Here is an 11,218-nt window from a genome sequence, read left to right as displayed (position 1 = left end):
TACCTTTTAAACATATGATTTTATTCATCAGTATAGTAAAGAAGTGTGATTTTAATTTATGAAAGTACTGAATAATTACCCACTGCTAGCATGGAGATGGATGACTGCAGGAGATGAGGTATTTACAACTGAATCTTCCCCAAAAATTTGTGGATTACAAACAGTACTACAATCAATCTAAAAGTTTGCAAGCCAAGGGACAAGGAAAATCACAGTACAAACAGTACTAGAATCAATCTAAAAGTTTGTAGGAGACGAGGTATTTACAACTGAATCTTCCCCAAAAATTTGTGGATTACAAACAGTGCTACAATCAATCTAAAAGTTTGCAAGCCAAGGGACAAGGAATTTTGCAGCTTCCAATCTCCAAGAAAGGAACAAGACAAGGTTCTCAGGCACGCTGTAGGAGAGATTCTTTGTTTCAGGCTGTAGGAGAGATTGGAAGCTGTCTCCTGAAGGTGAATCACGAGAGAGAGAGAGAGAGAGAGAGAGAGAGAGAGGGATGGAGGGAGAGAGAGAGAGATCACCATGGAGATGGATGGCTGTAGGAGAGCTGCTGGTGCCTTGGTCTTGGCTGATGAACGCGACGGGCTTTGAGAAGCTGCGTTCTCCTCGAACTTGGAGCGACGACGTTGTGCCTGTGCTTCTCGTGTAGCAACCGATCTAGGAGGACGTGTTGACTTCGTCATGGCTGGCGGCGGCTGGGGCGGGTGAGGTCGTGACTCCCGTGAGGGCGTTATGAGAGGTAGAGTTATTGATTTTTTTTAGGGTTGACTGCATTATATATATAGATATATACATGGTCCTACATGTCATATCTAAAATACGGGTCCCCATTGGGTATCGGGTCTGGGAATAGGATATCATCCCCATCCCCATTATACCCTATGAGAATAAATAAGTTCACTAAATATCCCATGGATGAGATTTTCACCCATCCCAACCCCAAATGGATGAAGTCCCTATGGGTTTCGCGGGCATGGGGCCCCATTGCCGTCCCTAATCTCATCGGCTCATCGCCCCAAACCCCTACCTCTCCTCTCCTCTCCTCCCCACCCGGACGGAAATGATGAAGTCCCTCTTCCTCTTCTCCGCGCACCCCGCGCCGCCCCTCCTCCCCTCCCCCAGCCTCCGCAGGCTCCTCTGCCTCCGCGCCTCCTCATCCTCCGCCTCCACTTCGTCCCGCCCCCGCCCGGGCCGCCGCTCCCCGGGCCCCGCCCGCCCGCGCCAGCCCCAGCCCTCCTCCCTCTACGCCCGCCCCAGCCTCCTCACCATGGAGCGCGACCGCGCCGCGCGCCGCGCCGACGTCGACGCCTTCCTCGTCTCCCTCGGCGTCGACCCGGGCGAGCTCGCCGGCCTCGAGCTCCCCGTCACCGTCGACGTCATGCGGGAGCGCGTCGAGTTCCTCCGCTCCCTCGGCCTCGGCCCCGACGACCTCGCCGCCTACCCGCTCGCCCTCGGCTGCAGCGTCCGCAAGAACATGGTCCCCGTCCTCGACTACCTCGGCAAGATCGGCGTCCGCCGCGACGAGCTCCCCCACCTGCTCCGCCGCTACCCGCAGGTGCTCCACGCCAGCATCGTCGTCGACCTCGCGCCCGTCGTCAAGTACCTCCAGGGCATGGACGTCAAGCCCGGGGACGTGCCGCGCGTGCTCGAGCGCTACCCGGAGCTCCTCGGCTTCAAGCTCGAGGGCACCATGAGCACCTCCGTCGCCTACCTCGTCGGCATCGGCGTCGCCAGGCGCCAGATCGGCGGCGTCATCACCCGTTTCCCTGAGGTGCTGGGCATGCGGGTCGGGAAAATCATTAAACCTTTCGTCGAACACCTTCAAGGCATTGGCCTGCAGAGGCTGGCCGTTGCAAGAATGATCGAGAAGAAGCCGTATGTCCTTGGCTTTGGGTTGGAGGAAAGGGTCAAGCCTAACATTGAGGCGCTTCTAGAGTTTGGGGTCAGGAAGGAGGCGCTGCCATCCATTGTGATTCAGTACCCTGATGTTCTTGGAGTTGAGCTGCGAGACAAGCTTGTTGAGCAGCAGAGCTTGTTTGAGTCCAGCATTTTGGTCAGCGGTGATGATTTCGGAAGAGTGGTCGAGAGGATGCCACAGGCCATTAGCCTTGGGCGAGCTGCGGTTCTAAAGCATGTCAACTTCCTCACAGGTTGTGGCTTCTTGCTGTCTCAGGTGAGCAAGATGGTCGTGGGGTGCCCCCAATTGCTCGCACTGAACATGGATATAATGAAGATGAACTTCGAGTACTTCAAGAATGAAATGGAGAGGGATTTGGAGGAGCTGGTTGAGTTCCCTGCATTCTTTACATATGGCCTCGAATCCACTATAAGATATCGGCATGAGATTGTGGCTAAGAAGGGGTTCACATGCTCTCTCGCGTGGCTGCTCAACTGCTCCGATGCGAAATTTGATGAGCGTATGAAGTATGACACGATTGGAGTTGAAGAAATGGAGGATGATAATTCCTTTGACAGAGATAGGTTCGAGGAGCAAGTACAAGATGAGGACGATGATGATATGGAAGAGGATAGCGATTACGATGACACCGATTGATGAGATCACCTAATGATTCCCTTCCGAGTTCCTAGAATCTAGTATCAACTGTTAGCTGACAAACTTGCATTTATGTCTTCAGCTTGATGCTTTGTTGTATATGATGCAGTAGTCATTAGATTGTCATTTTTGAAGGATGTGCTTGATAAATCAAATGCTGGATATAGTCAAATTTTAGCTTAGAGGTCTGATATATTCAGATATTTCGCACAGTGCCTGTTTTAACTGGGAAATGATGTAGCATCCATCCTTGTTACTGACACATTTGGCATTTTCATACGGGAACAATTTTGCATTCATCTTTCTCATGTATGTGCTGATATACTGTAAACTTAAAGTTACATCATATGCTCCCTTTGTTCACTTTTATAAGACGTTTTAGATAGTTCAGACATCACCCAAAACAATTCAAAATCAGCTGTCTAAAACGTCTTATAATAAGAAGGAACGGAGGGAGTAGACGGTTTGCATGTTTGTGAATATGAAACTGCATCATGACCCACCGCATTTGCAAGAACCTGAGCAAACAATGAACAACTTGTGACGTTATAAATCTGACATTCCCAGTCAGTACTGAGATATGATTTCCCCACCTGTTGGTCTTCCAATGCAATGCATGCTCATTTTTGGTGTCACCTTGTCATCTTCTTATGATATACACCCACCTTTTCTTCATGACTGAGTTTATTTCACTGGATCACGACTAGGTAATAGAGAGGGATGTTGGCTTCAAGATTTTGACTATGTCGTCGACAACTGATCAAAAGTCCGCAATGCATACTAGGTGTCGTGATTTACTCCCTCTGTAGTTCTTTCCAACTACAATTATTTAGGTATAGGAGGAGTATAAAACCCGTCTCCCGTTGAACACCAAAGTTGCGGATCCCCTTTGAGAATGCCTGGAGAGGAGAACTCCACCACTCCGGTCTCCAGATGGTGGATACTCCAGTCCAGACTTACTTTGTAGTTTGGTGTGTTCTCATTGCAAAACTAGAATCCTCAAATAAATTCGATGGAAAATTTTCAATTCCAGTAGCTAATCCATCTGGACTGAAACTGCTGCCAAGCGCCAACCGAACAGAGCTGCCCCGTGCTATGTGCAATTCCTGCCTTCGAGTTTCAGGTGAGGAGGCTGCAGAACCTTATCAGAAACAAAATCACGACCAGGAAAACGAACGGGGATCCCTTCCCCCCTTGCGCTACAGCTGCCTGAAAAGGAGAAAGGGAAATGGGCGGAGTCCAGCACCTGCTCAAGCTGAGGATGGCGTCCCCCCACGCCCACCTCTCCGCGCTCCCGTCCCTCCTCCTCGCCCGCTCCTCCTCCGCCGCCGCCGCCGCCGCCGCGTCGTCCCCTCGCCCCGCCTCCCTCTCGCTCTCGTGCTCGCGGTCGCGGGCGCGGGCCTACTGCCCAGCCGGACGGCGGTTGCCGGGCGCCGTGGTGGCGATGTCGTCGTCGGCGCCCACGCCGGGGCCCGTGCAGAAGTCGGAGGAGGAGTGGGAGGCCGTCCTCACGCCGGAGCAGTTCCGCATCCTCCGCCGCAAGGGCACCGAGTAAGGACACCACTAGTACTACTACTACTACTACTACATGATTCATCTTTTCTCGGGCTTACTGTCTGTCTGTTTTCCTCCTGGAACCAATTTATGTGATCGGTATATATATCTTCAACCATGCTTGAACATCTCTACTGTTGCCTGTTGGTGTCTTTAGAATCTGGATACACCCTTTGGAATCTTCGCCGCGAATATGTACCTAGTTATTCCATAGCGTTGCAACACATACTGAATTACTGATGCCTGTCCACAAGATTAAGTCATGTACTATGTGTTTTCTTATCTAAAGATTCTCTAGTACCTAGACGGCCAGAACATCTTCAATATATGTACCTTCCTAGTCTGCATGATTTTGCTAATCAGATACTAGAGCGATATACTCCCAGCATGACATTGGGAACAACCACATAACATGGTAGTGTAAAAGTGGTATAGTGAAATTAATGACAACAGTGTATTGTCTGTTACCATCTCTTGAGGCTCGTCTCTTCGGAAACCACAACGGTATTCCAGACAATCGGTATGAGAACGAACCAGAAATTTCTTAGAGAACTGTTTTAGGTAGTGTGAACATGATCTCATATAGCAAGTTAAACGTTTACCTCCTTGAAGCACAGCAGGTTCATTAGTTGAGCTATCAGAATATCTACTAATTTGGAAACGAAGCTTGAGAAAGCTGGATGGGTGCTTTACCACAAATCAATTGCTACTTCACATTATTTATTTATTTTGTAGATCACACAGTTCATTGTTATGGAACGTGCAATTCAACCCAATACGACAATACATACAAAAGCTTAGTTGTTTGATAACGCTCTATCTAGTTCCTATCCTACAACCACTACCGGCATTACTGGTGCCTCATTTACTGGTGTATGGTTCTGTTTTGAAAACATAATTACTACTCCATCTTACATATATGGTGGTCTATTAAACTACAAGCATAACACTGTTACATTTTCGTTTGATCATATTTGTTTCAGGTATCCTGGAACAGGTGAGTATGACAAGTTCTTCGATGAGGGTATTTACGGGTGTGCTGGCTGCGGAACCCCCTTGTACAAATCATCTACGAAGTTCAACTCAGGGTGCGGTTGGCCAGCATTCTATGAAGGATTTCCAGGAGCCATACAACGGACGGTACGATTCTCTCATCCATTTCCAGTGATTTGCTAGGACAGACACAGTTATTTCCCTTTCTCTTCTATTCATTCCGTGCGCTGATGCTTACGGTGGTGACATCTCTTTGTCTAACAAACACTTTAGGCGGATCCTGATGGGAGGCGAGTTGAGATCACATGTGCTGCTTGTGGAGGACATCTGGGGCATGTGTTCAAAGGGGAGGGGTTCAACACGCCGACTGATGAGCGGCACTGCGTCAACAGTATCTCACTCAAGTTCGTTCCGGCCTCTGAAGAAGAGGCTAGTTGAGTGAGAGCAACCATCATCATGACTACTGGATGTCAGAACTCAGTACTTTTGTCAATAATGCAAGCCCCAAGTACCGATTTTGCTGCTAATTTCGGCAGTAAACTGTTACATGTGTAATTCTAGGTTTTGTTTTCCTAGTGGAAATTAACAGTGAGGAGCCTGTAGATTTGGAAATAAAGCCACCTGAAGAGTGCAGCTCAAGTTGTTTCCCTTCGTGCCCACATAATATTGTACCAATTGCCTCCCAATCAAGTTCTTGTGCAGCAATAATACATTGATTCACGTCAATAGGCTCTTAAGTCAATACGTTTATACTGCCGCCATTTATTAGAAATCACAAGTACTGTTTGAAACATCGAATCTAGTTCAGTGATTGCTAAAAATAAAAGCAATCTAGAGATCATCTATGTCTTTTCAGTTGACAGTACACTATATTTTTTGATGTTGCAAATCTTCTCCATCAACAGCTCAAAACTCCAGCACGTTGTGTTATAGTCTTCACGAAGATGGTATGAGTGAGATGCGTTCAACATTTAGCCTGATGATATGAAAGAAAATATACAGTTTCAGTTCGATGCCGATTGCAAAAGCAACAGCAAAACATTTGGAAACAAAGTGCGCTGGTAGTTTTCATAAGCTTTAACCATTAGTACATGTAGTTATGTACTATGCTTATGTACCTGAAACGAAAGCGCATGAAAGTATTTCATGTTTTCTGATTTTTGTTTCTGCTCGCCTCACATGCTTTCAAGGCTTGAACATCTGCATTTGACCGGAGGTGACAAAAAGGCTGGTTAGCTCAAATCTAAAGAATTTTAAGTGATGAAAACTTCAGTTTCTGAATGGCAATGGTGAAGATAACAAAAAGTATGTGTGAATCCATCAACACAGGACCATCTCTTTCTTTTTCGTTAAAGAAATGCTAAATTTGTTCATGTATTTGAGCTCCACAAAAGGTACCTGAAATCGCAACATCTCCCCTTGGGGCTACCCCTTGAGTGATCATTACCTTATGACAACAAATCTTCTATAAAAAATAAAATCAAGTGCTGCTGCAAGTTATAGTTACTAGTACTAATGTGACTGGACACAAATGCAATGGTATGAGACAGGTTCTAACTTTAATAATAGTGCCTGATGCTGATGAACGTGAAAGCCTCATGGACGATAAACTTCTTTTAATAAATCAACGTAGGATGCTGCACGTTATTGTCAGGAAGCAACAAAGTGATGACTTTCAGCACATGTAGGGATATAACTGGTACCACCCGCGACAGAACATATACAGATCATGCATCCTTACTTCATGATTTATATTCCATGGTTCTGGTTCTGGGTACAATTTCAGCGTATCCTATGCTAGTACTGTCCATAACAACACTAATTGGGCAATGTGATAGAGCAAGGGAAGGTATCAAAATCTCTGGAATTGCATATTGCATTGCTTCTCTTCTACGTAGATAGAATTTGATAAAATGAGGATTTATAAGGACATTTGTACTACTTAAAGTCTTTTGCTTCAAAGGTAGTTGAACCTGAATTGCATATTGCATTGCTTCTCTTCTTACACGAGGTATCAAAATCTCTTGAATTACATATTGCATTGCTTCTCTTCTTACAGTTTTTGGTTCAAAGGTAGTTCAACCTCAATCTGGAACGTGATACTTAAAATATTTCCAGGTTTTGCCTAATTCCAAACCAGCGGACAACAAACTCAGCTCCAAAAGGGGTGGGTAACAACAAAGTCGAAACGGATTTGACATCTAGGAGCAAGAAAAGGGAGAGGGAAATCTGCGGCGAGGCTTACGTGCTTGGCAGGCCTTCCAGTTGCGGTCGGAGTCAGCGAGGCAGTCCTGCAAACGATCCAAGGGGGCAGCAGGATCAAAGGCTTGATGGAGCAAGGAAAAGATTCGCGTGCAGCAGCAGGAGTCAGGGACGGCGGGAAGAACGCGAGGGGGGGAGCAAGGGCGGTACCTGAAGGGAGAGGTAGAGTGCGGCGCACTCGTTGAGCTGCTTCACGTTCTCGTCGTCCTCGTCCGCGTCCATCACGTGGAGGGGGGCCGGCGGCGCGGGAGGAGGAGGTGGCGCCGCCGCCGCTGCCGCCGCTTCGTTGGCGTTGCTCGAGGAAGAACCCATTCGAACCAGGTTTCGGCAGTTGGTTCGGTGGCACCTTCGTCACCAGTCGTCGCGTGAAATGCTCGGTCGGTTTACTCTGCTTGCCCGTTCGGCCTACATCTCCTCAAAAGCGTAAACATTGTTTGATTTGCGCAATGAAACAATACGCTTCCGTAGATTTCGTCTGCACGCCCTTTTTTTGCTAAGAGTATGGTTAATAGTATAGCCAACGGCTGGCTATAAGCAGTCTTATGGCCCATTTCATATATAGCTTGTACAATAGTTAGCTATAAAATAGTACTATTTTTATCATATATGGCTCATCTTTCATTCTCACAAAGCACCTAGTAGCACGTGCTAGAGCTGACTCTTCACGAAGAGCCCGCTTCCCTTCTCTCTCATCCAACTCATCAAAAATATAGTATTTTAATCCTTATAGCCTGCTGACTGTACCTTATTGTACTTGCTCTAACAAAAATTCTAATTATTCTCTCCGTCCGGATATATTTATCGGAGAAATAAACTCTGACAATTATTTTTGAGCGAACGGGGGTATAACGTAGATGTATACACACATAGTCAAACCGCCGTACACATTCACACATCACCTACAGACAATTTGAAGACCATTCTTCAGTTTCAATATAATTATATAAATATTTCCTCATGTCTTTTTGTCCGCATATAAATTTTGTATAAAGTCAAAATACCTATAGTTTGATCAAACAAATAGAGAGAAGTATTAACATTCATAAGACCAAATCGATATCAGTAGATTCATTATAAAATGTAGTTTCATATTATATATTTTTGGTACTATAGATGTTGAGTTTTTAAGATAATTTTGATAAAACTTTATAAAGTTTGACTCAATACAAATCTTATACGCGGAGTAAAATGGACCCGAGGGAGTACAATGGTATTGGTATGATATCTCGCTTCCACATAAGTATGATTACTGTCTACTCAATTGCAGAGTATATTGTCCTCACTTTTGAGTTGGGTAGCTTAAAATTTGTAAAGAAATGATCTATTTGACATGTTGGAGATGGGCATAACTCTACTCCCTAAGATTTAAATTATGCCTCTTCTTGACGTAATTCAGCAAAATTAACGTTTGTATCAAGAAATAAGAATTTGAGAACTAAATGTATGGCATCTTTCTTCATGCGAGGTTAAGAGCGTGTTTAGTTCATGTAATAAGTTTGTCAACATTTGCCATGGATGCATAACGTTAGGCCATTAAAATTGACACCATACACCTTTTTCACTATGACACTAGGCGGACATGCGATTTATTTTTCCTGCCTTCCATCGACGCCGTCGTCGATCTACCTCATCTCATGTGGTCTCAGGACTATGGAAGCATGATGTATCCCGGTCCCTATCAATGGGAGGACTCCTTTTTAGATGTTTTTTATAGTTTGATTAGAGTTTGTGTCATGCTCACAAAGGTGGGGCGGGTGGGGCAGGGATGTCTCTTGAAGATGGAATGATGTACTCTCCGCCTAGCTTCGTCCCGTCGGTGCGTGTGGAGGTGTGTCTTCGACGGATCTCGTGGCAGCTGGTCAGTGTTTATCTCCGGTGGATCCGCTTGCAACGGGTCTTTGATCATATGTGTTCGTGTGTCTATAGGTTGGTCCTCTTGATCTACGCTTCTTTTCATCGATGGTAGTTGATTTTTCTGGTCTATGGGTCCCGTGGGGCCTTAGCACAATGATTTTCCGACTGTTTACTATAACAAGGTTTGGCCCACTCCAGTGAGGAGTGACAGTGACGCGACGTGGCTTCGGTTCGCTCTGCTTAGTGGTCTTTGTACTACCTTGTTGTTTGATGACTACGTTGGAAGTTTTCCGGTAAAAAATGGTGTCACTAATCTTGCCATACTTTGTGGGCCAATGACATTTGAGGTCTAGTTTTATGAAGGAATCTCGTTGGAATTGTTGTTGTGAACCAAATAGAAGACTAACTCGCTCAAACTTGGCTAACTTATGACGTACCAGAGTGTAGCAACTTTAGTATACCAATCAAACTAAGTTAGCTCGTAGGAGTTAAATCCAAAGAACAACCACAATAGTAATGTCATTAGCAAGAAACCACCACTTTACAGAATGTGGCAAAAGTCACCGCACCGTAAAAAAAACAGTGACAAAAAATACTAACAGTAAATGCTAAGTGCTTTGCTGACCTCACTAATCAGCCAGGCCCATCTATCAAGTGAGTGTATCTATAATTTATGAAGTATTCATGTTATATTTACATAAATTATACTCCCTCCGTTCCTAAATATAAGTCTTTGTAGAGATTTCACTAGTGGTCTACATACGGATGTATATAGACATACTTTAGAGTATAGATTCAATCATTTTGCTCCGTATGTAGACCCTTAGTGAAATCGCTTAAAAGACTTATATTTAGGAACGGAGGGAGTATATGGATTTGGTGCATTTTTATATTATTTTCATGGACTAACTCATTAAGCTAGTGCCTAGTGCCGGTTCTTGTTTTCTGCATGTTTTTGCTATCTTAGAAAATCAATACCTGTGGGGGTCAAAATTAAATGCAAATTTAACATGATTTTTATGGACCAAAAGGAGCACTAGAAGCTTCGGGAGATAGCGAGAAGAGGACTGAGGGACTCACGAGGGCAACGGGGGAGGCGACCACCCCGAGGATATGCTACCTGAGCTTGCGGAGCCCCCCGACACCCTTTTGGCGTTATTCCAACGTCACAATTTCCTAAAATACCAAAACCCTATATCGTATCCTCAGAACAATTTTTCTGCCGCTACAAGTTTCAGTTTTCATGATGATCCCATCTGTGGGCCTTTTTCGTCACTCTGTGTGTGTGGGGGGGCATTGCAGGAGGCCTCTTCATCAATCTTTTGTGAGTAGTTCATCCTCGGGGCTGAGGGTGTTGTGATAGCCCAAGTGCAATTCCTCCCCCCTCTTGTAATCTTTCCCTCTATGGCAACCTTGGCATGTTAATTATACTAGTAATTGTGCACGTGCAACGCACGTCTTGACAAACATGACAACCAAGTGTGCTAATTGACAAGCATAAAATACATTCGGATGACACTAAAAATGTTATATAATTGAACATATAATTTAAATGAGTTTCAGGAAAAACTATAATTTAGCACAATTTGCATAGAGCAATAGCATAAATAATTATCTCGGTGATTCCGAGCAAACTTACCTATAGACTAACAAGTAAGAAACATCAGGAAAACTTTCACAAAACTTACATAGATACATGAAAATTCGTAGCTTTGTACTTACCTAGCTGATCTATGGGTCACACTAATGCCAAGTATCTTGGTTTGATTTGTATTGTAGAGTTTTACTTTGACGCATATAGAATCAGAACGATGAGGCGTGTCTACTGATTCACATGTCCGTGCAACCTTCGTTTGGCTTTCTCTGCTAATGCAGATGCAGTTAGAATTATTTTTGAATGCACAAAATCTGTTAAAGCAAGAAGATATCCATGGACAAATATCTTAATAATCTGAACACAAGTATTGCTGATGCAATATTCAGTCAAAGCGTGTC

The 11,218-nt window shown here is 44.9% G+C and overlaps 3 protein-coding genes across 3 annotated transcripts; 2 read left to right on the top strand and 1 right to left on the bottom strand.

The window, feature by feature from the left end:
• Positions 1–1,012: 1,012 nt before the first annotated feature.
• On the top strand, positions 1,013–2,859 carry LOC123441624 (transcription termination factor MTERF4, chloroplastic). The gene has a single exon (XM_045117971.1). The coding sequence runs from the start codon at positions 1,067–1,069 to the stop codon at positions 2,558–2,560; it is 1,494 nt and encodes a 497-aa protein (XP_044973906.1). The 5' UTR covers positions 1,013–1,066; the 3' UTR covers positions 2,561–2,859.
• An 853-nt stretch (positions 2,860–3,712) lies between these two features.
• LOC123441634 (peptide methionine sulfoxide reductase B5-like) lies at positions 3,713–5,833 on the top strand. The gene is made up of 3 exons (XM_045117973.1): positions 3,713–4,111; positions 5,098–5,254; positions 5,381–5,833. The coding sequence occupies exons 1-3, from the start codon at positions 3,789–3,791 to the stop codon at positions 5,543–5,545; spliced, it is 645 nt and encodes a 214-aa protein (XP_044973908.1). The 5' UTR covers positions 3,713–3,788; the 3' UTR covers positions 5,546–5,833.
• Positions 5,834–5,849: 16 nt separating this feature from the next.
• LOC123441644 lies at positions 5,850–7,710 on the bottom strand. The gene is made up of 4 exons (XM_045117975.1): positions 7,520–7,710; positions 7,353–7,398; positions 6,226–6,307; positions 5,850–6,083 (listed from the first exon to the last, which is right to left on the bottom strand). Exons 1-3 carry the CDS (start codon positions 7,679–7,681, stop codon positions 6,252–6,254), a joined length of 264 nt encoding a protein of 87 aa, XP_044973910.1. The 5' UTR covers positions 7,682–7,710; the 3' UTR covers positions 5,850–6,083; positions 6,226–6,251.
• Positions 7,711–11,218: the final 3,508 nt, after the last annotated feature.

Source organism: Hordeum vulgare, chromosome 1H (assembly GCF_904849725.1).
Source record: "Hordeum vulgare subsp. vulgare chromosome 1H, MorexV3_pseudomolecules_assembly, whole genome shotgun sequence".
Classification (NCBI taxonomy): domain Eukaryota; kingdom Viridiplantae; phylum Streptophyta; class Magnoliopsida; order Poales; family Poaceae; genus Hordeum; species Hordeum vulgare.
Note: the sequence above shows the minus strand (reverse complement) of the source record. Positions and strands in the feature narration are given on the sequence as shown.